This window comes from Taeniopygia guttata, chromosome 4 (assembly GCF_048771995.1).
Source record: "Taeniopygia guttata chromosome 4, bTaeGut7.mat, whole genome shotgun sequence".
NCBI lineage: Eukaryota > Metazoa > Chordata > Aves > Passeriformes > Estrildidae > Taeniopygia > Taeniopygia guttata.
The window spans coordinates 13,281,605-13,307,958 of NC_133028.1; the positions used below are offsets into that span (position 1 = coordinate 13,281,605).

The following is a 26,354-nucleotide window of genomic DNA, read 5'->3' on the forward strand; positions in this document are numbered from 1 at the left end:
GGAAGAATAACATGCAAAACTGCTAGTAGAGGGACACAGTAAACACAAAGAAACCATGGTGCAAAACATCCTACTTCTTGGAAGAAAAAAAATAAAAATTTATGTCAACTGTTCCATCAGAGATGTTGGTTTGCAGGCTAGGACATTTGGATCACCACTCCTAAAAAGAAATAAATGTTTTCTTTTTCAAAAGATGTTTCACCAGCATTTCATATTTGTACAGCTTTTTTTTCAGCAATTGAGCAATAGGCCACAGTATGAGAAGCAGCAAAAGCATTTTATTTGCTGTATAATTAGTGTCATTAGAAATATGATTGGTAAAAAAAACACGCGAGTCCACACAGAAAGGAAAGCTTAATAAAATCCAAAGACAACTGGAAAGGTGGTGGTGGTGGTGATAGGGACTTAGCAGAGAAAATTTTTTAAGTCTTCCAAGGTTCTAGACAGCAACAGCTCTTTTTGGCCACCCGAGATGGTAACAAATCTTCCTACTACTTTGCATCAGCGTGTCCTCCTCCACCCTTGCTGGACTGCTAGCTTCAAATCACTAAAACCTATTGTGGAGTGTGAGAAGGGAACTAAACACAACATCAGGATCTCTTCGCATGAGGTAACGTTTTCATGCAACTGTTCTGCACATGCAAAGGCATAAAACTGACTGAGCAAACACCATCTTCTCAAAAATCACTTTAAGTCATAACAACACTTCACTTTGTTTAATTCCTGTATTTTCCAAAAGGTGGTAGAAGTACTGCATTTTTAAAACAATAACATGCTTCTCCTTCAAACAGAAAATAATCTTTAAAACAGAATGATTGCTTTTCTCCGACACTGAAATGATGAGACAGTCTTAATTCACGGAAGCAACAATTGTGTTCCTGAAGCAACAAGTTGCCACAATGATTATTTGTAAACATTATACCCACAACAGTAAGTACATTAAAATCCCACACTTCCACCTTAAAATAAACCACAAAGATTTGACATGAAATACATAAAAAGTTTATTATGTATGTACCCCATCTTCTTATCTGGAGGAGAAAATCTGAGGCAACAGTTTGGTGCAGTATAGAGAAGCAAAGCAATATACAGTAGCTGCACACAGCTTGATTGGTTTCAGACCACAACTAAATACTCTTACTATGACTGTTAGTACAGAAATGTTCTGTAATTAGAAAAATGAGAAGTATTACTCTCATGCTGTACAGTCTTATGTTTCTGGGTAAGAAAAGAACAACTGGTTTGAGTTTGAATCTTTCACGCCTGAACCTTGCACACCAACTTGTTTGGCTGTTGCCTCTGGAATGTTCAGCACAAAGGTTAAGCTCCAGACATAATTTAAGTGCTTTTCATGTGCAAACTGTTATTCGCTAAAGCTTTCAAAGTACATTTAATTACAGATATGAACACCCTGTAAAGATATGAGGATATGACAGCAGACCCAGAGGCCAATACAGATTTTTTAAAAGAAATGCTATGTTCCACTGCAGTAGTTCTAGTCCCTGATTAGGTCCTTCCAAAGAGGGGGCTTATTTCAATTGTAGGAGATAGACCACTCTTTAACAGAAGCATCGTGGGATGTTGTTACCAGAGTTTGTTCATCCAACCACGCCAAGCCGCTTACATGATGTAGTCTGTGAGCATCTGTATCACAGTGCAAAGTAACAAAAGAGTTAGGAAGGCTGGGTTGACAAGGTAACTTCAGCACATTCCAAATATGATTTTTGGCTGCATTAAATACTAGTATTGGATTTTAAAAGTAAATACAAAAATAACAGAAGAACTGCAGCTAGTGTGGCTAGACAGAGATTAACATAAAGGCTAAATTACTTTGGGAACATTCAAAGCCTGATTACCATTAGTCTACAAAACAGTGTTTGATTTCAAGAACTACCAACAACTTTCAAAAGTAGCATGTTGAAGAAAACATACCTGGTATCTTGACTCTGGTCTCTGGATCACTCACAGTCCAAACATACACCATCATGTCCATGCCTCCAGAAGCAAAGTGTTCATTGTCTGGTGACCATGCAATGCAAACAACTTTTGCATGGTGTCCGTAAAAGACATTATGTTCCTATTTGAAAATCAGAGAGACAAAGGTTATTCCAATATTAAAGCTGCCATTATTAAATATTCTGATATTATTCCAGCTAAAGCTGCTTCAGGAAATCATTAGCTTTCAAAGTGCAGTATCAGAACAAGCTACTGCAAAATTCCAGACAAGCTACTGAAAAACTCAGATGGAGATTGGATCCACTAAGTAAACCAAGTGGTGGCTTCATTTTATGTGATTTATTTAAATACTTAGCAGGCCAATAAAATACAAACCCCCTTTGTAAAAAAACAAACAAAAAAAACCACTAAGACATTTTTCTATGAAAGATTGATACATTAAGGGCATATGCAATTTAGAGATTTCTAAAATAATCCAATAGATGTTTCGCAAGGCAAAATTATTTCAATTTTTACTCAGAAAATGAAATTTTTTCTTGTGGAATGCCATCCTGTTTTTACTTCAGTGTTGTTTAGTCAAAGTTGAAGGAGTTTACAGGCTGATACACATTGACTGCTTGGGCTGAAAAGTGGAAATTGCCCATTTTTTGGTTTTTAGTGAAAAGACTAACTTTTAGATTGGTAGATAAAGCAAGAGTCTCTGTTCTAGCATATCCCTTGCACAGCTTAGTACTTACCATGGAACTGTGTGCCAGAGCCAGCAGAATTTTATTGGCAAGTCTGCTTTATTTACATAATTGAATTTTACTGCATTCTTATCAAACTGAGCCTACTTTCTTGTCCATTTTATAAAAATGCACACAAGTTCTCTAACAGACATGGCATGTATTTTGTTATTTCCTTTAAAAATTCCAAACTAACAAACCAGTGGTTCGGCAGACCCAAAGGAACTTTTTGTATTTAACTATGGATAGTCTGTGGAAATCCAGTTCCTTCCCTGCTTTAACTACGCATTTGTTATTAGATGGGTTTCAGTGTTTTCCCAGCAGCCAACCCATGCTGCACATTTCCTCAACTATTTCCTCAACAGTCTGGAGGGCTCACACAGGTTCCTGTAAATACCAGTACTAGCCCAAAATAGCAGGTAAACAGACAGTCACAGAAACATTACATTTACATCAATGATTTACAATTAAGCCTCAGCAGCTACATCCACCTTCACTACAACAGATTTTAGACATGAGCTGTCCGTCTGTTTTTAAACAAAGAAAACTCTCATTACAACATCTCTTACCGCATAGCCGTCAGCAACACTAAAGACAGTGACAACTTTGTTTGCATCGCAGACTGCAAGAAAGGCACCATCGTGAGAATAAGCCAGGTCAGTAACAGGACCTTTAGCTTCCAAAGTCTTATCATCACTTTTCAAAGAGGTTCCTTGGATTGAGTACAAATGGACATTCCCATCCTGCAATTAATAGCAACAAAAGAGAAATGTAGAACATACATTTTACAATAGAAAGAGGAGTTCCTAAAACTTTTTGCATTAATTCTGACTGGTAGTGCTTATGCTAAGAAAAGGTTTAGATAACCAGTCATTTATGCTGGCTACAATCCACCAAGTGTGGAAAAAAACTCCATTTTCTATAATTTGCCAACTTCAAGAACACACTGGATAAAAACAATTTGGCAATTTCAAAACAGCAAATACAGGAAAAAAAGATTCAATTCAAAAAGAAGTGAAATAGACTTTAGGTCACAATTGTGGCAGAACCTAGGGAATGAAAGCCCAAGAACACCAAATACACACACTTAAACAATACAGATGTTGTTCAAATTATCACCTACCATTTCTCAACACAACACACCTACTATTATTAAAAACTTCTGTTACTTCTGTTCAAAGTAGTACAGTTTTAGGAAGTGCAACCTTACCGCTCCTCCTACTGCTGCTGTACTTCCAGTGGGGTGAATGGCTACAGCTTCTGGCTCATAGCCAAGGTCACCAATTGCAAAACATTTTTTCTTATCTTTCATCAAGACAACCTGTAAGTAGAAAACCAGAAACTAAGACCCCTCTTCAAAGTACCCAATATAAAACTATTACTTTACTCATAAATACAAATTCCCTCTAGTTGCTCGGCTGTTTATTGTATTTTCATCCTAACAGAACAGTTTAATGTAAAAAAAAATTGAAGAAATGCCTACATATGTGGTGACTAATCTGCTGTACTGAAGTACTTGTTTGTTCTAAATTACATAGTGCAGAGCATTCTCCATTGCCTTCAGCTTTGCTTCACTTGGTTTGAACATGAAATAAACACGGACAAACTAGTATTTTTAGCAATGCTTACTCCCTTCCTGGTTCATTGTTAAAGGGAGGGAGGCGGGACCAAATAAGTAGCAAGTTAATGCTGCAGTCTCAAACCTTAAAGGCTATTTCCTATCCAGTTCTATGCTATGGTTAACTGGGATTAACTCACATGAAAATAGGTTTGGACAACATTATCAAATGTCCCAAACACAAAACCAGCAGCCAAGCAGAAAGCATAAATCAATAGAAGTTAATAATGTTTTGATACAAGAGCGCCTCGGTGCAATGCCTACAGTTTTCTGTGATCTGCACTAATGGCAAGTGATCTAGAGCTGCTTATGCTGTACAACAGCACTAGTTAATTGGTTAGTTGGATTAATTGCAAAAAAATAAAACGCAGGAGAAAAACGTTCTTTTGCCAAAACTGTGTCACTGAACAGATCTGGCAAGAGTGTGACTGAGGTTTAACCTCCCAGCACAAATCTGTATTGATAACAAATACAGATACATCCACACAAGGGACTTTCTGAAATTTAAATCTATACATAAATATGAAATTGGTACAGGATGCAGAAAGACAAGGGTTATCAAGTATCCTGCTGAATTATCTTCCTTATAGGTCTTATAAGGAAATTCTGTAGATGTGCAAGGTAATCCCATACTAAATAGTTAAGTGTTACCATACATGGCATTATTAACACAGCAATAGTTGCTAACCTACATGCTAATACTTACTTGTCCAATGCATAAAACTACAGTATAACCACCAGGACCCACAGCTAAACATTTTGGCTGAACATCCATTTTCACAGCATCCTGGCCACTGGACGAGGGGTTGCCAAGGTGGAGAAGCAGGAAGGACAAAGCAGGAATAAATTATTCCATGTCTACCATTATTTTAAATTGCCCATTCAAATAATCACCCATGAATCATCAAGAACATGCATAACTTAGTTTTCTTATCTAATCAGCAAAGTTTCCTATTGTTTTGTGTTTAAAGCTTTACTATCTTAATCAGGTAGCATAGCTTTGAAATGAAAGTCAATGTTACTATACTACAGTTTAATTTTTAAACTAACTAGATTATCTTAACACGATTCTTTAAATTCTGGCTTCCATGAAGAAACAGCTGTCCCACTCCTCCTAAACACATTTATCTCCACTATCCCTGAGCATTTATGAATGACAAAGCAGATACCCTTCCAAAGCCTCTAAGTCATCCAGTACAAGAAAGTCTCCATCTTACCCATGGAAGGGATAAAACAAATTGAAAAGCCTGGGATGCATTTCTCATTGTCAGAAAAAAGCACAGGGTTGGTACAGTAATCATTTCTACATTTTCCATGGAAACATAAAACCTAAATAAACTCCAGCATTTATATTTACCATATAAAATCAACAACAATCTTGCTGTAAAACAATTATACTGCAATAAAAGGCAACATTTCAACTAACCTGTAATCTCTCTTGCTAAGGTTGGTGTAGCGCACAGTGTCATCCATACTGCAGGTGACCAGCTGGTCCATTTCATCCACTGCCATTCTAGAAACCTGGTTTGTGTGGCCTTTCCCAGAAAAGCCATCATTCTCTCCAGTTTCAGAATCCCAATAATGTGCATAATAGAATTAAGGAACATTTGAAGATACTGGTACAGTCAGATTCCACACCATAAAAAGTTAAATAATTGAGAGAACAGATAAGGTTAGAAGGGACCTCTTGAGATTCAGTCCAACCTGCTGCTCAAATTGGTGTCAGCTACAACAGGCTGCAGGGCTCTGTAAGGTTTTGAGTATCTCTAGGGATGGAGACTCTACAAGCTCCATGGGCAACCTTGTAATATTTATTAAGTGAAACTCTGATATTCTGTAGTGAGATAAATGATCTACCCCAAATGGTAGCAAATACTGGAATAATTAGCATTAGGTCTGAGACTAGAAAATAGTTTTTAAAGAATTTTATATAGAAGCCCTTGTAACACTGGCTTTCCCTCATTTTATATATTAACATCATGTGAACTACTCAGGCTATTACAGGTCTGAAAAGAAACAGGACCTATATTTATAAGAGTTTATGCCAACATGTCACCATTTTAAAGGCAGGAAAAAGGACTCTAGTTGTAACTATAAGCTTCAGAATGCTGGAAATATAACTTTCTACATATTTTGTCATAAGTGTAAAATAGGTATTGCTGTTTCTTGATGTTTTAAGTGGTTAATTTATATATTTACTTGCTTCTCCATACTATCAAGCTTCCTATTATGAAGAATCAACAACTGAAAATTAAGAGTTGGCTAGCAGGAAAGTGTGAATGCAGCTATAAAAACAGGTATTAGGGGAAAGCAAAATAAACTTTAGACAAAATATTCACTTGTGTCCATTAAACTTTGTCTTTGGCAAAGCTGGTTTTTTTACCTCTCCCAATGAGCTCTCATATCAGACTAAGACTAGAACAAGTACCACTATCATTTAAAGGATATTAATATGACCATCATTACTTCCAGAGTAAATATAGGACTTTCCACCATTTTTGTGCACCGTAAGACACTGAATTGATTTACTATGACCCTGTGAATGGGACATAAATAATTACTGATGAGCATTTTTTAACACATACAATCACCTATTTGAGAAGAATGATAGGTTATTCAAAAAATAACATGCCATTCACAAGCATTAAAAGTCACCCAGTGCAAAAAACATTATCTTACAGTCATTTAACTGTTATAGCACTGCTATTGCTATGTCCTTGATGAGAAACAATAAGCACCACGGACGTCCTTATTAGCTTAATGAACCAAAATACTTTCTTAGCCTTTTCATCACTGCTTTTCAGGCACTTTATGACTCAGGCAAGAGGACTAAATATGGTCATGTACCCACATGAACTTCCAGAATTATAGCAGTGATGGCAAAAATCTGGGACATTGTTTCTAGTTCATGTAAAAATGTAAATTCCCATGAGAGAGAGTCTAGTGTCAGTCAACTTTTTAAATCCTAAAATTAAAGTTTGATTGCACAGTAACCCTAATCACCTTGTCCACAATACACTAGTTCTGAGAGAATGAGACCTCTCTGATAGTTTTCTATCTATGCCATATTTCTTTTCTCATCTTAAGAATGCTTAAAAGCTGCAACAAAAGTTAAGCCAATAACATTAATTAAAATGAAATAGTCAGTCTGGGTATTTGCACAAAGCACAGTCTCACCCGTGTAAAGAGTAATTTCTTAATTCAAGAAAGACACATAGCTCATTTGGCAATGCTAATTTAACAAAGCTGTTTTTCGACAGTTACTCTTCCATTTTTACAACTTCAATCACTGAGTCATTTATTGCAGAAACTCATGCAGCAAAAGAACTTTAACCTACCTTTATGACACGTAAAGGCTTATTTGGATTGTTCTTGTCCAAATAATTGATATAGCCAGACAGGGAGATAGTCAGTAAATGGTCTTTCTGCCACAAGCAACCCAGCTGCTGATCCAACACGTTTGATCCCATGTTAAAAGTATTTACAATAGAATTAGCACCGACATCCCAGATTTTAGCAGTTTTATCTCCAGAAGCAGAAAGCAACTGACTGCTGTCAGGGCTCCAACTAATCTGTAAAAACAAATGTCACCACAAGACAGTAAATGCATTTATTAATCCAAGACTTTGCAGTTCATTAACTGGGTAATGAAACACTACAGATCATCTGCACAAATCAAGTGATACTTACAGCATAAATACCTCCATCATGTGCTTTGCCTCCACCAAGAGCACACACTTTCTCTCCAGTCTTCCCATCATAGACAAAAATCTTAAAAGAGCACAAAGACATATGATTTACAGGGAAAAGCAGTAATAGAAAAAGCCCCAAGATAGTGTCTGATACTTTGAAACACTATAGCCCTTTTTAAGGAGAGGCATACGCTATGCTGCATTGAATAATTTAGACTAAATGATTGAGATGAAAATTGTAAATAATCGCAGCAAGTCCCCTTTTCTTTGGATTCAGACATTTGAAATTTTGGAAAATGTTACCGTTTTGTCTCCTGCTGTGATAGCAGCTGCTTAGCACTGCTGTCATGGGAGTCTACCCTCTGAGAAGGACAAGCTACTTATGGTAAAAGAGTAATTGTCAACCTGCCCTTATCAGTAGGGAGTACACATGGAGCTAGGTTGCTATCTATGAATTCATTATTTCAGCTAGATCTCTCAGGATCATTACATACATATTCCAAGAGTCCAATATGTTCCTGCCAAAATAACCTGTAAGAGGATGGTAGGGAAATGGAACAGGGAATAATTCTGAGTAAGAATAGTATGGTTATTACTACTTACCAGTTATTACAGATTTACAGGAGGATAGTTAGAAGTTTAAATTTGAGGCATAAAAAAGAAGCAACATGGATTTTACAATACTAATCCAATTCCCAAAATGTACAAGAAAATCTTCTCATGCTGAAATCAATATTAAAAGAGTTCTTTGTCTTTTACCTGCCCGTCTGCACTAGCTGTAGCAAATCTGTTCCCATCAGGAGAAAACCTCACACAGTTCACAAACCGTGTATGGTCCTGTAGAAAAAAAGTAAGAATCAGCAAACAAAAAAAATAACAGACTGCTTTACATAGAAGACAATCTAGTAACAATGAAGTTCTTTTACATGTGAGCCATAAATTAGCTGTGTAGGAGATGCTTGCTGTAGATAATTGCTACAAGGCAAGTTTAGCCTCTATCTTAAGAGAATCATGGGGCCAAGAACAGTCTGGGAAGCCACTGACATCATGACCAATGTAGTTAAAACAACTCAGTGCATACCAGAAGAATGAGTACCCAGTTTCAGGGATAAGTAGTAAAAAAAGTGAGATGCAGCCTACATGCAAACATGAGATTCCTCCTCAGTGGTGACTGAATTCTTCTGCAACATTCTCCCAAATTCAACTCTTGCTTCATTGCGCAGTGAGTTTTATACACACAAGAGTATTTTATCCTTCTTATTGCAAGAGGAAAAAAAAGCACAGGCATGAGGAATTAGTTACTATTTTATTAAAATTCCATTCCTGGGAGACTGCATTAGTGGTAGTTCTGTGAAGTAATGAGGCAAGACTGATGTATGCTCCCCACATAGATGAGTTATAAGAAGGAGACTATTCAAACCATGCAAACTAGAAAACACGTGTTAAATATGGAAGCACCACAATGAGGCCAAAGCTCCCATGCAGAGAGATTTGGAAGATTATTTTTAGTAATATGGAAGGCAGGTTCTAACCTACTTTCACCAACTAGACTTTTTTTCCTGGATGATAATGCAGGCTCCAATCTCAACCATATAACAGAATCCCATATATCAACCTAAATATCACTTTAAAAGGAAGACTGCATCACATACCAGTCTAAGTAGCATTGGTAAGCAATTTGGACTTTAGAGTTCCAGAAGAACCAGCTTAGCAAAATACAAGTATCAGCTTAAGTTCAGAAATATATTAGGCAACTACATCATTTCATTGGATCGTAGAGCTCAAAACAATTCCTTTTCTAGAACTGGAATGGAATCCTTAGTAAAGTCAGCATATGAGGACTACCCAAGGCTCATGTGTTAAAAACAAAAGTCCTACTACACTGTTTTTAAAACTAAAATACAAACTGAACATTTTGAATCTACTACTGCAGTAATAGCCAGTATTTTTGCAATAGTTTTTTTTGAGGCAAGAGATCTCCTGCCATGAAAACAGCTGCAGAAGCTTGTGGCTTTTTATTTTCTTTGGCTTTAAGCAACAATGAATACCTTCCCCGTGGTAGTTCCAGCTTTTGTTTCATGTAAGTGATTGTAACAAGTAGAATAAGAAACAAAGTTAAAAAGAACGTAGAAACAGAAAACTGAACACACAAGTTGCATACCCATTCCGGAAGTAGAAATCAAGTTATGGTTTCAAACATCTACACTCACCCTTCCTAAGTGGCCCTGGGATTTCAGATTTGAGCAGTCTTTATCAGATTGGAAAATTACATTAAAAATCACCACACTTCTTGAATCATGCACCTTCTACACACATCTGCACTGAGAAACTGAGCTCTGAAAGCATCAATAGAGCCAACACAACAGCCTACTTCATCCCTTCAATAGATTAGTGACAATGAAAATAGAATATTGGAAAAAGTGTTTCAGGTTCTCTTTTTAACCAACCATTTATTTTGGCTTTCTTGGCCTGAGACAAACATTTAATTATACATTGTTTTAAGAAAGTCACTTGACAGCAGCTATGCTTCAAAGCGGGGAACTGAGAACTTCTGTTATAACAGCTAATTGTGGTAAGAACTGCAAGCTTGTTGGAAATAGCACAGTTTAACAGAGCCACATCGAAACTTCAACTCACGCTTAGTGTAAACTTGAACTTGAATGGCGGTCCCTCAAAGAAAGCAGCACAGTTGTCATCACTGCCAGTTGCCAGCCGATATGGTCTTGTTTGTTTAATGTCCACGCTGTTGATCACTTTATTGTGCCCAGTAATCTCACCAACAGAAGAGCCACTATCCCACAGGAACACTGCTCCAAATCTAGTTAGAAAAGCCCACAATAACTACAATTCATAAAAGTTACACGTAGATTAACTCCTTGAACATCTGCAAACTGCAGATTTGAGTGCACTCAAAGAAAAGAAATTAGGTCATCTCATTAATCTCATGCAAGCGCATCATAGTTCCCTGAAGGCTATTTAAGATTTTGCTGGTGAGAGATTCTAACCTTCAATTGCAGATTTGCTAAAGGGGACAAACGATCAGGTTTTGCATATAAAGGTTCTAAAATTCAGAGATCCAATGTATATTCCTCACTAAGATTGTTGGTTTATAAGATAAAGCAGTAAATTACTCCATCTGCCTAGCCACAACACAGACTGCAGAAAGCTAGGATAACAATGACATTGGATCACAGTTATCTGACTATTTAGACTAGATTGGGTACCATCACTTTTACAAATATTATTACTTAAAGGTTTAAGGAAGAAGAGTTTCAAATGCTTTTTTGACAGTTCTTACTCTAAATCACCTTAAAAAAACCCAGTATAATCAATACTAAGGCACTAAACTGCCAGAGCATTGCTATTTGAAAGGCCTTCTTTAGAATCCCTTCAGCAATATTCTAGACTGAAAGTGCATCCACCTAATAGGAAGCTGGCCACATTTTTGAAGGACAGCAAACACAGATTGCATCTACCGAGGAGGAGATGGGGCAGAAGGAGCAATGGAGGACAAAGAGTCTTTTCAAGGACGCAGTACCTGACAGGGATTGAAAAACGGTGCAGGGGACTAGGGAACAGCACCACACGATGCTTTTCAGCCTTTTAGGCATGAGACTACCTGGTCTGGACTCTGCTTTAAAAGTCTTTGAACATTAAATGGAGGACACAAACCTAAATCAGCATCTCATTTAGTCAGGTAAAGGACAATTGCTTGTTGTTCTTTCATTAAACTACCATAAGATCTAAAAATATAGACAAGTTACCAAAGGAGAAAATTCGGATACACTTTTTTTAAATTCTTATTCAATCAATTGAATAAGACCATGAATCCAGTAAGTGAAGGAAGAGAAAAAAAAATCATGTTTTCCTCTTCCCACCCTATCAGAATTCGACAAAAAAAAATCAAATAGTTATCCTTAAATATAATACCCACCTACCTCTAAGAAACAAGTCCCATACAATTTTTAAACTAAGCAATTATAGCAGAACTGTGTTTCCCAACTAATTTACAGATGTCATAGACTGCATAGAAAATTTTTCTGCAGAACAGCACAACTTGAAGTCAAGACAGGGAAAAAGCAATGACTTCATTCCATTGAAGAATTAAAAGCTTTCTGCAAGGAACTTGCTTTGTTATGATGCAGAGGTTTACATGCAGAGTAAATGCATGTATGTATGTATAAACACATACAAACACAAAAGAATTACTCACTTTTCCCTTCCTTCTCCAACCACAGCAATTCTCTTGCTGTCTTCAGTCCATGCAAGGTCCTTTATTTTTCCTGCAAATGGCTGATACTCATACTTCAGTAGGTGTTCCTTCTGTGTAGTATCCCAGATTCTCAGCTTTCCAGAGACATCTGCCATAATAAAATAGAATATAACTATTGTTCCAGCATGACTCAGTCACATGACTCATCAATCTGCCAGAGTAGAGATTTTCAGCTACACTGAAGACTTGTACTAGGGACCTCCTACCTTACCCTATTACAACTACTACAAATGTCTTTATTTAGGAATGCTGAAGACAGTATCCATTTCAATAAATTAGGTTTCTAACCAGATATTGCGATTCAAGATATGCAGCACCAAATACAAGAGACAGATAAAGCATTTGCAGACCTGTGACAAAACTGCACAGTAAGAGAGTAGGAACTCTAATGTTATCAGCTGGTGTGTGTTAAGTATCTGTTACACAAAGAACAAGCCAGGCCCACCCTGCCCAGAAGCCACAAGACAGCTCCCTGACCCTTCCCTGGGAAGGAAGCCACCCTACACCTACAAGAAGGGAGCAGTCCAGTGGACAGTGGTCCATGAACTACAATTTGTACCTTCAAAGGAGACCTGCTTTGCATACAAATACCAGGTATATGGAATGTACAAAGAGATTTCTGCCCACAGAACTCAATTCATGCACATCACTGTACTTTTTTATACAGAAGCATGTACACACTTAACGGTGTGGATGCCTGAATGCAACAGAATATTCAGGAACTGTAATGTCAAAAGCAGCAGACATAGCCCAAGCAGTTAACAATTTAAGACTTAAGATAATGAAAGCTCCCTGGCTCACTGTTTCCACTGAGTATTGTAAAACCCAAGAGCTACTCAGAGCAATTACTGTGGTGAAGGATTGTAACTGGAGGAATTGTTCTATACACAGACAAATTTACACATCCCTAGTAAACCCACACAACAAAGTCTGTGTGTATTGTACCCTTCAAAAAGCCACTGTCTTAGAATAGACCACGTGCTAAAATATGCATCTTTTACCTCTGTAGAATGCTTAAATTCTGTTCACCATTTACTGGTGCACCTTTATAATTCAATTTAAACATACAGCCACCCTGCATCTTTCAGACCTGGTCATAGACTGATCTTCATTTCTGCTAAAAGAACATTCAGAAGTTTATAGAGAGAATTTGTTATTGAAGCAGAATTTTAATGTGGACTCTCTATCTATTAGCAGGTAAGACACAGAGCTGTAACTTTGCAGGATATGCTATTAATACACCTGCTATGACTGCAATAAGAGAAATTACCATAAAAGCCAAAAGCATAATGCCAAAGGTCTGTCTCATGAAGCATTAATGCAGGTTGCATGGCTAATGCAGATTTATAGACAGAAATGAATCTTACATGTTATACTTAGAAACAGCTTAAACAGCCTGGTCATCTGTCTTCAGACCCCATGCTCAGCAGTATCACAAAACTATTTATAAATGACACACAGAAGACACTTTTTAAGGGAAATACTGCAACCTAAACTCTTTCACTTGGGTATGACAAAGATCAACTGAATACTTCCCTAGCACAGTATCTATTACTGTTCTTTTACAAAGGACTGGAAATCTAACAGACTGCAAGAAAAAATTACATAGTTACTCTGAGTATTAAGTGCTGCACAAACCTAGAGCACTAAATTTGTAGAATACAGAATGCAAATTGGATTTTAAGAGGGTATTCAATTTGACACATGGTCCACACACAAGACTGAGCCAAGAAAATCCTGGCTGTGGTCCCTTTCAGACAAGAATGCGAGAAAACAGAAAAAAAAAAAAAAAAAAAAAAGCTCTGCTATCAGCGTTCTTAAAGGCTCCCCAGTACTCCAGAAATACTTATTTCTATTATAGCTTTCTGATATGAAGGAAACCACGAAGGACAGGACATTTCTCACTTAAAAAAATACAGTTCCCTTGAAATTGCTGAAACTCCCATTCTACTAAGATCTTTGCCAGAATCTGTGCTTCCCTTCTGAGGGGCTCATAGTCAGAATGTTTTCAGATATATTACTTACAAAATATATCTGTTTGGGCACATTACTTGCTTCTGAAGCACTTTTAATTGACAATGGCAAGCATTTTTTTTTTTAATCTATATATTAGTTGAAAACCTTTGTAAGAAACACAAGTTATAGTATTGTATTTATCAATATTCTGCATACCAATCCTCCTGAAAAAAATGTCAATTATTTGATGCAAGCTCCTATTAAAAAGGGTTTGTTTAGTTCTTTGGTAGCCAAAAACTTCTATAATACAGAAAATTCACACTGTAAAAATTCACACTACACTTCCTCAGACAATTGATTCATATGCATTTCAAGGAAACTGAGACTCAGCCTCTTTCTATGCTAGCTTGCCAAGGAAAGCTTTTTTAATTCAGGTTAAGAAAGTAACAAAAGTCACAAATGTTGTCAAGTTTGGTCAGGAAGACAGGAGAAGGGAAAAGAAAGGAGTACACACTGGTTTATAATCCCTCCCCTGCCTATAAAATATTGAAGTTTATTAACATCACAAACAATAGTCCTGTATCTCAGAAATAACTTTTCACTCTGGTGCATTTACACAAGTCTTCACCACACTAAGTATTTAAGGTTCATTTCCAGGTTCTTTCTTTATTGAAATACTACATTTTAAAAAGACAAGAATGAGACTAAGCTCACTGCCTGAGAAAGAGGTTAGAGGAACAAGGACAGAAATCATTCCTCCTTCAAAGACCTGTATGTAAGTCCACCAAAGCACATCCCACTGACTGCATATTTCACACACACATGAAGTGTTACTACTGTTTTGCCAGTAACTTTAACAGCTCTGTCCACACATCTCACACACATGGATACTTTACCTCCAGATGCTATGTAGAATCCACTAGGAGCGTACTTGGCAACTACAACCTGGTGGGCATGCTCTGTGTAGATGTCAGCAATTGCAGGATTCTATTTTAAAGGGAAAAATAAAAGTTACAAAGTTGTACATCCTCCTTCTCAAAGGAATAAAATCAGAAATTCAACAATAAAATTCATAATTTCTCCCTGCACTCCTTTCAATCAAACCCTTCCAGCTTAAATTGAGCAACTGTCTAAAAGTGAGAAACACAGTACACATTGCAGAACACTGCTGGTACCACTTTAGCAACACACTACTTTATAACAACTGACACAAGAAAGGATTTCCTCTTAAGGAAACCTGAAGTGCTGGGACCCTTTCTTCTCCAATGCCTGCTGAACAGTAGAAAAACACTCTCCAAAATAACAGGCCAAGCATCAGGCTCTCTTTTTTTAGAGCTAGCCCAGGGATAAAGCAGTCACCCAAGCAGAGTACTAAATACAAGCTGTGATTTGCAGCACACATCTAAAATCCTACTGTAGTCAACTATAACTTAAAAACTTAAGCCTGCAGTCAACCATAACACATGGCTGTTAATCTTCACCATGTACTCAAAATCACTCAACAATCAATGAGATGTGCTAGGCTTGCTCTTTTTTCTTGATAATTCAATCTGCTTAAAAAGCCAGTAGACCTGGTATCAAGAGTTGTAGAGGAATTCTGAAAGAAATTCACTGCCACTCCATCATATTTTAGCTCTTCAGTCTAAATTATGTTTTCAGATATTTCAGGTTGGTCAATAAAATGAACTCTATGTCTCAGCGAATCAGTAATGCTATACAATAGAGGCACCACACAAATCAAAAAAAGGATGACATCAAGGCAAAAAACTGCTTCCAAATTAGTTGTATAAAAAAGTCATTCTGTAGCCCTCTCAATTACAGTGTATATATGCTACAATAGTAATACACTACTCTTTAGAAATATTTTTCTACTATTTAACAGGCTTGCTCCAGATCCAGAAACTTGACTCATATGATCAAAACAAAATTCTATTTTACCTCCTATAATTAATACAGATTTATTCAATTGAACCAGAAAACCACCTGATGTTATGGTATGACTCAGCCATCCAATCAGGGAAAACTAAAACACCCGCTCTGTTTTAGAAATCAGTCTCCTGCTCACAAGAGTTCTTGCTGTTGCAGTACTGTTACATCTCAGGAGACAGAATTCAGCTTGCTCATGCAAAAAAGAATTCTTTTTCATTCCGGCATTTATGCATTGCTTGAGTGCATTATAGCTCTACTTAAGGCACAACCATCTGCATTTACAGCATGCACACCCCTCTTCACCTTGTGCCCAACTGGATTTCATCCGAGCAAGACAAGATATCTTTTTCCCTACTCTGTATCTGCATCACCTATATGGTCAGGGACCTCAAATCCCCCTGCATGTTGATATTAATGGCATGGTAGGTGCTATTTTACAGCAAGAATCTCCAAGAGACCAGGAAACTAAGCTGAGACACTAATTTAAAGGGTTACATGAAAAATAAAGATCCAAATTTAAGATACAGTAGACAGATTCCAGAAACCAGGTAGTAAGTTAAGGCTGTCAAATTGTACATTATTTATTCAATAGTATTATTTCTGCTTGTAAAGTCAGCTTTCTAACTTGCATGTTTCTCGTATCAGGCCCAACCCCCAAAAAACCACTTCTAAAAAGATATTTAAGGAGAAAATTATAGTGTGAGCTGGGACAAATGTAGTACCTAGATTAAACCAGCAACAAGCTTATGTGGCTTATGTCAAACACTGAAACCAGAGCCACATATGAAAGTGAGCAGTTTCAGTTCCAAGCTTCAAAGTAGTCTTAGACTCATGAAGATAAAATATTAATGAAGTATGAAACCTTAAAAATATCACTAGTCTTTCTCAGAGCTTTTCCAGCACTGCTCCAGAACTACTTCTTGTTAAAGGAAGTCTCTAGATCATGCTCAGAGATCAAGCATTAACCCTGAATGCTATATTCATCTGATTAGCTAATGCTAGATAGCTTTAGACTTAAAGAGAAAGGTGATCACTGTATTTTGATGACCCTTTTTTTTTTTTAATTAGAGAATAACCCATTCCATTGGAGAACAGAGGGATTACACACAGACCTCCCCCCAGCATTTCATTTAGTTGTTGCAAACTATTAGAGAGGCTTCTATATGGTGCAAAGAAGGCACAGCTCTTAACTAAGAGTGGACACACTTGCAAGTCAGGTTACAAGCTGCAACATTTCCAGCACCAAAGCAGGAGCACAGGCCTAGGTTAGTTTTTGTGTTACTGCTACAATATATTCCGTAGTCATCTGTCAATTATTAACAGCAACAAACTCCCCTCCTCACTTGGGCAAATTTCCCTATCAGCATTAACTGCACCATAAAACTTAAGGATTCGTGACTTCCATTCTCACCTTCCCTTGAGAGTTTAAACAGTTTGAATTTGAATTCCCACAATCCCACCTCGCCTGTTCTCAGGTCACCGTGTCCCCTACACCCCCCAGCTCACACTGGGGCTCACATTTGGACTGGGCTAATCTTCAGTGAGCTGATTCAGGTCAAGCAAATTGCTTTCTTCCGATTTAACCTCCAAAACAGGGTCAGAAGAGCATTAATGACAGTACAGGGGAGAAGGTCAGCATTCACGACTTGGTCAGAAACTGTAACGTAAGCAGAGTGGCTTTTCCCTCTTCTCTCATCACATTGTGTGTGCCATTACAGGGTTTAACTGGGGCTTCTGGTTTCAGAAACTTGAACTTTTCTTGATACCAAGAGCAAAGCACTATGACAAAGACATTATACCGGCACACTGAAACCAGAATGTGAGCTTACTTTTGGTTTTAAGTGGATGAATTCAAAACTGATAGCAATCAAGAAGTCTGCAAGGAATTAAGTTATTAGTAGCACTTATCTGTTATGACATGACAATGAAGAAATGTCTGACTTTAGTGGGCATGAAGAGATAAAACAGGGAAACAGCTCAGTTTACAAAGGTGATTTACAGAAGCAGCCATAAACAAATCCATTGTTGTGGAGACCTAAAAATTCCAGAGGTATGCCCTGCCCCTCCCCCTGCAGCCCTTCCTGCTGCAGGACAAATCTGCAATAGGAAACCTAGGGGAAAACTTAATTTCTAAAGAACAAGCACTTTGAAGAAATTTGTTTTTGAAAAACCAGTAGCAAGACAGTGGCCTAAACATGCAACATTTCCCCCATGCTTTTCAATGGGATGCAATATTTGAAATCATTGAAATAACTCTCTTAACATTTCTCTAGTTAGAACCAGAGAAAAAAAAACCAAACCCAAACCTCTACACTACTGAAAACATTAACTGGGGCATTCTAACATTTAATTGATGAGCAAAATTCCCTGTGAGCAGGGCTGAGAACTTGCACTCAGTTTGTCATGGAGTCCAGCAACTCAAAAGTGTTTTGATTCCTGGAGTTGGGGCTTGGGTGCGGGGAAAGAAGCTGAAGAATAACACGTTTAAAGATACAGGCTTGCAAGTATTTACATGCTTCTCTGACAGGCTAAGGGCCCCAAACAGCAAAGAGGGAAGAGCTCATTTATTAGGCAAACACAGCATGCAACTTCATAGTAGCGATACCTAAGAAGATAAACAGGGACAACCAGAATATACCAGTCTCTCATCTCTTAAATCTTAGGCGAAGAGGGAAAGAATTGCTCATTTTACCGAGATTTTCTACATGCTTTTACAGTCGCTGCCTATGCCTGAGTCATGCACTCTACTTATTTCCCCCGCTGCTGATCACGGATGTGTGACCTCGATTAAAATCGCCAAGACTGAATGAAGCACAGGCTGTTAAAGGAGGGGGAGGGAGACAAAATGAAACTTAGCGAAAGCTTCACACTAGAAAACAAAATAAATCAAGATACATTACATCAATGTTTCTGATGACGACACATTTTCCATTGGTATACAGAAAATTGTTGCCCTTAGGATCACCTCCAATAATTTTGGAAACGCCTCGTTCAACCTGTGGAAGGCTGGCGAACACTTTTTCTATGGAAAAATAAAAGGGAAAAGGGGATAAAAAATAAATAATATAAATTAATTATTTTAAAAAATCAAAATGAAATGAAGGCGCTGAATGCCTCCCTGCTACCGGCACACGCCCTGCGCTGCCGGCAGCCGCCGTCACTTGTTGCTGCCGGCGGGCTGCGAGGCGCCGCCGGCTCCGCGCCTTCCCGCGGGGCCGCGCCAGGGTCCGCAGCCCGCGGGGCTCCGGGGGCTCCCCGTCCCCGCCCGGCACCTCGCCGCCCCCGCCAGCTTACTGATCTCGTACGGCATCTTCGCCCACTCGCTCGGGCGGCAGCGTCGGGCAGGGAAGGGCGGCGGGCGCGGCCGGGCCGGGCTCTGAGGCGGCTCTGTGGCTGCGCTGCCGCCGCTCAGCCCCGCTCGGCCCCGCGGCGCGAACCAGGAAGCGCCCGCGCCGCGCGCCGCTCTCCGCTGCCTTTGACCATATATAGTCAACTCTGCTCGCGCCGCGCCGCTCCCCGCCAGCCGCGCCGCGCGCCCTCCCCCGGAAATGCCGTGGGCTCGGCCGGGCCCGGCGGGGCCGCGCTGGGGCGGCCTCGGTGGCGGCTCCGCCCCGCGGGGCGCTGCGCGCAGGGCGGGCCGGGCCGGGCCGGGCCGGGCCGGGGCCACTCGGCGGCTCTGACCGGCCTCGGCCTCGGCCGCGCCGCGCGTGCGCGGGGGCCGCTCCTCGCCGCGGCGCTCCCGGGCGGTGCCGGCGCGCGTGCGCAGCGGGGCCGCCGCGGGCGGGGCTGCGCGCGCCGGCACCGCCCTGTCCCGGGAAAGCCCGGTGGGAACGGAGGGAACATCTGGGATGGCGGGAATGAACGGGAACGGGGGAACGTCCGCGGGATGGCGGGAATGAGCGGGCACGGGGGAACATCCCCGAGATCGCGGGAATGAACGGGCACGGGGGAACATCCGGGATCGCGGGAATGAACGGGAACGGGGGAACATCCGCGGGATGGCGGGAATGACCGGGCACGGGGCACATCCCCGGGGATGGCGGGAATGCCCGGCGGTGACGGGGGAGCCCGCGGGGATCTCAGGAACGCCCGGCCGGCACGGGGCACTCCGCAGGGGCAGGCCGGGGGTTCCGCGGTGTGCGGCGGCACAGTCCGGGCTGAGCCCCTCCGCCCCGGGGTCGGCCCTTTCCCGGTGTCGGCCCTTTCCCGGCGCCGCCCTTCGCCGTGCGGCAGCCGCCGCTTCCCGCGGCATCCCTAAAGGCGGCTCTGTGCGGGCTGTGCCCCGGCGGTCCCTGGTGGGATACCGGGAGTGTGCCTTACGCTCCTGCGACGACAGTATAATTTTCATCCCTTATATATTTACATTTATAATATCCTATGGTTTTATGCCATTCAACTCCAGATGTTGCTGAGGTGCTTCACAAATTGCTAATATATCACCTGAGTTGTCCCCTGAGGCCAAGTTGGATGACTGCTTAAATTAAGCTGAACCATGTACAGCCATTCATTTTTCCTGTATAACTTTGGATAAATGGAATTCTTCTATCCCTCCAATATTAATATAAATATATCTATTAATATTAATCACATGTACGATCAGCTCATTTGTCAAGTGAGTGAGTTTTCTCCTATAGAACAAGAGAAAAGCATCAGGATAGATGGGCATGACAGGACTGCCTTGCCCAGCATATGAATACAGAATATAAAAAAAGCAAAGCTTTTGGTGTGCTCTTGCCCACTGACCTGTAAAACAGGCATGGGGAAGCCCTGTGGGATTCTCCTTTGGGGCCTGGGAGAACAGGCTGGGGAGGAGAATCAGTATTGCAGTGCAGGGGTGTAAGTTTCCTTTAATGCAGAAGGGGTAGGCATTTCAGGATGAAGGGATGCTGAAATTTCTCAAGAACCTGTCCTGAGTCAGCTTATGCGGTCATTCTGCTCAAGGAGCAGTGAAGGCTGCGCCCAGCCACACGGGATTGTTACAAGAGATTTCTGTATTTTTCACTCAACACTTCTGTGCTAAATGTATTTGGATTTTCCCTTACTTGGTGTTCAAAGAGCTGTATTTTCCTTGAATAATTACCATATGCCAAATAAAAATCAAGTAATCCATATGAAACCAGCTTTTTTTTTTCTTCACTTCCTTGGATCTTTTAAAAATACATGAATCTTCATGTATTTATTATGTCAATATTCCATGCTAAAGACAAAGCAGAGTCTACACTGGCCATAAGGGTTTTCTTTGTGTCCCAAAGTTGTGTTATCTCTTCTTACATGCCCAGAATCATGTTTACATTTTTGCAACTACATTAGTTCATACTTTCTTTCCTTGTAAATGTTGCCTTTCTAGTTTCTTAAAGCACTGATCTCTGCTCACATCCTAAGATGTTTAATATAGATTTGATATTTACTTGAAATTATGTAGCTGATGCATTATAAGTATCCTATTCACTAGGTTCTCATAAATAGCCAAATAATGGCTGTGGCTTGGAATTAGCAAGTGTGCCCGTAGAAACTCCTGTAAAAAATCCAAAGACAGTTTCAAAAGCTTTTTTTTTTTTCTTTTTTGTAGGTGTCCCAAGTATTTAAGAGGTGAGAAATCCAAATCTGGATCTTCTCAATAAAACTCTCAGTACTCTTGAAGTTCCCATTCTTCAGACCATAGAAGGGAATAGAATCAATGAATTGTTATTTTTCCCTTTGTAAATATTTGATTTAGTTTTGGTTAGCAAGTCTTAGCAGTTTTTTCTTGTTTCCACAATTGTGCTTGTACTTGAAGTCTTGGGGTTTTTTTGAACAAGGATCTCCAGCAAGCTCAAGTTGCAAGAGCTCTTGGGGAACCACAGCCAGCTCGTACTTGGCTGCAGATTTATTAGTAATAATTTAAGAAGTTACTGCTCCCAGATGTCCTACAGCTCTTCACTTGTTGACTGAGTTGGGATATCTCTGCAGTGCCACTTGGCATTGATGTACCTGAGGAGATGAAGAAATTTGCCATCCTTGGCCTGGCACTGGGCATGTGGGAAGACATTTATCAGTCATTTGGAAAACCTGGTTTCTCTGCATCTTTTTCAAGAGTGCTTCATCTTCATAGCAGTAATTTCATAGTGATGTCCTGGGCATCATACAGAGGTTGCTCAAATGTTATTCTTTACTTCTTATTATTTACCTAGTGGATCGCAGCTACATACATGGCTTGTGAAACATGTAGTGATTGATTTCTGTTCCAGAAGGCTCCGTTCGTTCTCCAGGCCTGTAGGTATTGGCCATTAGGCTGATATCAAAGATATTCACATACTGAGAGTTGAATACTAACGCTATGCCTAGGGCTCTGGGCCAGAAAAAATTGAAGTTTCTGTGAGGGAGGTGTGTGGACTTACAGCTGCAATTCAGAGCAGTAGCTTAAAAAGTGATTAAAAATCGAAGTTTATGCCGTTGCATTGCTCTGCAGTTAGAATTTCTAAATTCATATCAACTTTTCATGGTTTTTTACCTTGTACACTTCTTTGCTGACTAAGAGGTGACTTGAATACTGATGAAAATATGCCCCTTAAATTGGAACTCAGCAGTATAGCCTAAGGCACGTGTTAACAGCTCCTTAGAAAGTATTTCACCGTCTTTTGGTGTTTCCACATCACTTAGCATAGCATTGCATTTCTATACAAGTTTGTCTGATGCTGAGTAGCCATCAGCTTTTCTAAAAGGAATTGAAGTAAAATAGGTATTTATGCTGTGGTTTGTTTTTTGTTGTTTTTTTTTTTCTCCCAGGCTGCAGTTTTTATTTCTCCCTGTTTTGAAGTCTACATCATGAAATCTGCCCCCAGATAGTCAAACAGAAATGGTACAAGGAGTTTGAAATGAGAATTAATCTTACACATCATAGATGCTGCTATTATGGCATTTCATAATGCTACAATTGTGAATATGTAGGTTATTTAGGAATTAAATATATTTTTGGTAATATCTATAAATATTTGTTGGAAATATCAAGAATATAAATACTCTTTTTTAAAACATAACACTTAATTTTAATTATAACCAGGTTTGTGTGGAGTCAGTATTGGAATGTTGATCATCAATTCAATTACAAAAGGCAAACTGTGATGAATATTTTCTGACCCTGGTATACTGAAATACACATAGGCTAAAACATACAATAGCTTGAATTACTCTCTTCATAAAAATACTATGACAACATGATAATTCAATACACAAAAATGCAAACATACTAAGAATTAGTACGAAATTCTGTTTCCACCAAACTTTGTAGGATCAGAATTTGTTCCAGATGGTGAAGATCAAATTCGCTCCAGTTTAAAATAATGTAATTCTAGGTTGCTGAAATCCTGCACTCGTTTCCCCAGGCCATCCCTTATTCCAGAATCCCTTGCCCAAAACTGGCATTCCTGTGTTCCCATTCCTAGATCTGAGACCTGAACTGGGCCAAACCAAATGAATGAGTTGCCAAGTTGGTTTTCAATTAAATGAATAGTGGCCTGTTTCACAGGACTGTTGAATGAGTGCAAGAAGATTGCAAAATCAGCAATACAGTTTTAGGTTAGCTTCAGCTGTTACAGAGCTAAACCTTGGTTATTTTTCATTTTTACAGATTCTTAGCCTTGTCAGAGACACAAGAGAAAATCTGAGGCAAAACTTGGATTAAGACAATTGGAATAGTAACCACACCACACGTGCACTTCACATGCCCCAGCAATAATCCCTCTCTCTGACCTCTGTGTTTTGGAAAGAACCGTGGCAGCCCTAAAAAGCCAATACCAAGTAAAGACTGTCGACACTTTAGGCTGAGGAGCATATACAGACCTTTAATTTCTGTGCTCTTCTCCAAGATGTATAATGTTATTCTCAGATGGGCTGAAACACTCTGTTTAACAGATGTCAAAATACTGTTGTTAGTCCCACTTCTCCAGAAGCTACATCCCTTTTTATGTTTGAATTTTATGTTTGGAGCCAGTAGTAATACAAGGATTTGATGTTATTAAACTAAATCCTGCTTTTGCAAAGGTAGTTCTTGTCAGTACATTGAAAAGATTTGTTTTTCTAGTACCCCCAGTGCAAAGAGAAAAGGAAAATTATATGTAAATTTTGTGTGGGGGGGGTGGGGGGGGGACCCACAAACAAAAAACCCTGTTGTGTCAGCCCAGTCTGCACTTATACCAGTAATACAGCATTCTGTTTAGGACATCCTGTCAGGAAACGTATAAGAAATAATCTGAGGCGGTGACAAAATAATTAACAAGTGGGGGGAAGGAAGAAGTTTTGATCCAGTTAAATTGCAAATACAGCACAGGCTCATAAAATTGAATTTCACAGGGATAGGCAGTAACAAGTGGTCCAGAGGGAGGTAATTAGATCCTTCTCACCCTCTTAAGGGGACAGACATTGAAATCAAGAGGCAATTGATTTAGAAGAGATAGAAGGAATGCTGCATAATTAACCCATGGAATTCTTTGCCTCAGGCTAACTTCCAGTCGAATTCCTTCACTGAATTCAATCACTTACAAAGATAACACTTAAGATGTTATATACATTAGAATACTCTCTATAATTGCTTTAAGTAAGAAGAAGAGCAATCGTTTTCCTGGTTAAAGACATAAGGTATTCTCCACCTGGAAGGACACAACTTCCCCATGTGAAACATTACCTGAACATGGTGTCTTTGAGCACAGAGCTTTGACTGCTGTCTGCAGCGCTATATGGGTTATGGATTACTCCATTTTGCTCTGTTAAAAATGATCCTGCCTGAAATAGGTGTAGTGGAGTCTTGGGAAACCATATATACTTATACCTCCACATTTCACAATAGCCTAAACTAAATTAAACGAGGCAACTTGCAATTACCAAAACTGTTGAACAGTTAAAGCTTAAGGGACATCTAAAAGGATCTTTACCCTATGTGGGATTGCAAAATAACAGTTGTTATGTAAGGGAACACCTGCATTTATTACAAGGACTGCTGTGCTGTAGATACTCTGCTGTCAACAACGTTCCCATGTCTGCTGCCACGCACAGGAGAAACCATACCTGTGTTGCTTCCAACAACAAAAGGAATACAAAGCTTCTAAACCAGGAAAGCTTTTGTTTTTCAGAGGCAGATTATGCACTGTCTTTTAGTCAGACAGAGCTACAAACAAAACATATTCCTTTCTAAATGCTAATTGTTGATTTGGTCTGTCAAGAAAGGCTGTATTATTTGGTTACAGTGCTGTTATCAACACGAGGAGAAATGTGAGAGTATACTGGAGACAGATAAAAATGAAGTTGCTCATCATACAAAGATTTTAGCTATTAAAAAAAAAAAAGGAATAAAATTAAGAGCAGTATGACCAAACAAACGTTTAAAAAATTCAATGACTCCAGCTGTCACTCATGTATCTGGGATAGCCCTGAGGATTAGATATTATCCTTCTCTTAATGTAGCTATTGATGCCTTATATTGGAGATGTTGATTTTTGACATCAGCATTTTATTTTGGGTTGTGGTACTCTTTCCTACATGCTGTTTTTGCAGCTGATAATCAGCCACTCCATTTATAGTTGTCACGTTTTGCTGGTGGCCCAGCCTCTGCTCCCTGTAGCATACCACTAATGCCACTGGTAAGAGGCAGAATAATTTTGGCTGCCATGTGACCTGCACAGGGAGGATACGGCTCTCTGGGATGCAGTAGCTTCCCACGCCATTCCTGTGCTTGCTTGGATTTGCTGTGCTCTGGTTTCTACCAGCTTGAATCCAAACTAAACTTGTCAAAGCTGAGCATGTTAAGGAATGCCATTCAGGCCTCAAAACAAGGTTGTCTCATTTTCAGCTGTTGGGAGCACACGCACATTTCCTCACCCCCATTAAGGGAGGGTATGGTATGCATGGGGCTTCGCCATAAAAATCAGACCTACAATAGGAACAGCTTAAAGTAATTACCTCGAGGCTTCCACATGTAAAAGTGTTGATCGTCTGCCTTCTAATGGTAGCTTATATACAGTTAAGGTTCCTATAACATAGTTAAGAGCATGGGGAATATTTCTTATGTCTTGGGGCATGAGAAGTTTCTTCCTTCTGACATTAATATTAATCCTGTGCTGGAGAATATATTACTTTCCAAGAATTAAAATTATAACACAGTTTCTCCATTCTACATTAACAAGCTCTTTAGAAGTTAGATTTTGTTCTCATTAGTAGAGCAGAACATACTCTTA

General features: G+C 39.5%; 1 protein-coding gene across 1 annotated transcript; it reads right to left on the reverse strand.

The window, feature by feature from the left end:
• Positions 1 to 258: 258 nt before the first annotated feature.
• WDR1 (WD repeat domain 1) lies at positions 259 to 19,789 on the reverse strand. The gene is made up of 15 exons (XM_072928005.1): positions 19,444 to 19,789; positions 19,050 to 19,171; positions 15,117 to 15,207; positions 12,205 to 12,352; positions 10,629 to 10,809; positions 8,751 to 8,828; positions 7,990 to 8,070; positions 7,638 to 7,871; positions 6,746 to 6,835; positions 5,726 to 5,880; positions 5,006 to 5,093; positions 3,892 to 4,002; positions 3,251 to 3,424; positions 1,933 to 2,077; positions 259 to 1,644 (listed from the first exon to the last, which is right to left on the reverse strand). Exons 1-15 carry the CDS (start codon positions 19,457 to 19,459, stop codon positions 1,535 to 1,537), a joined length of 1,824 nt encoding a protein of 607 aa, XP_072784106.1. The 5' UTR covers positions 19,460 to 19,789; the 3' UTR covers positions 259 to 1,534.
• Between the last annotated feature and the right edge of the window lie 6,565 nt (positions 19,790 to 26,354).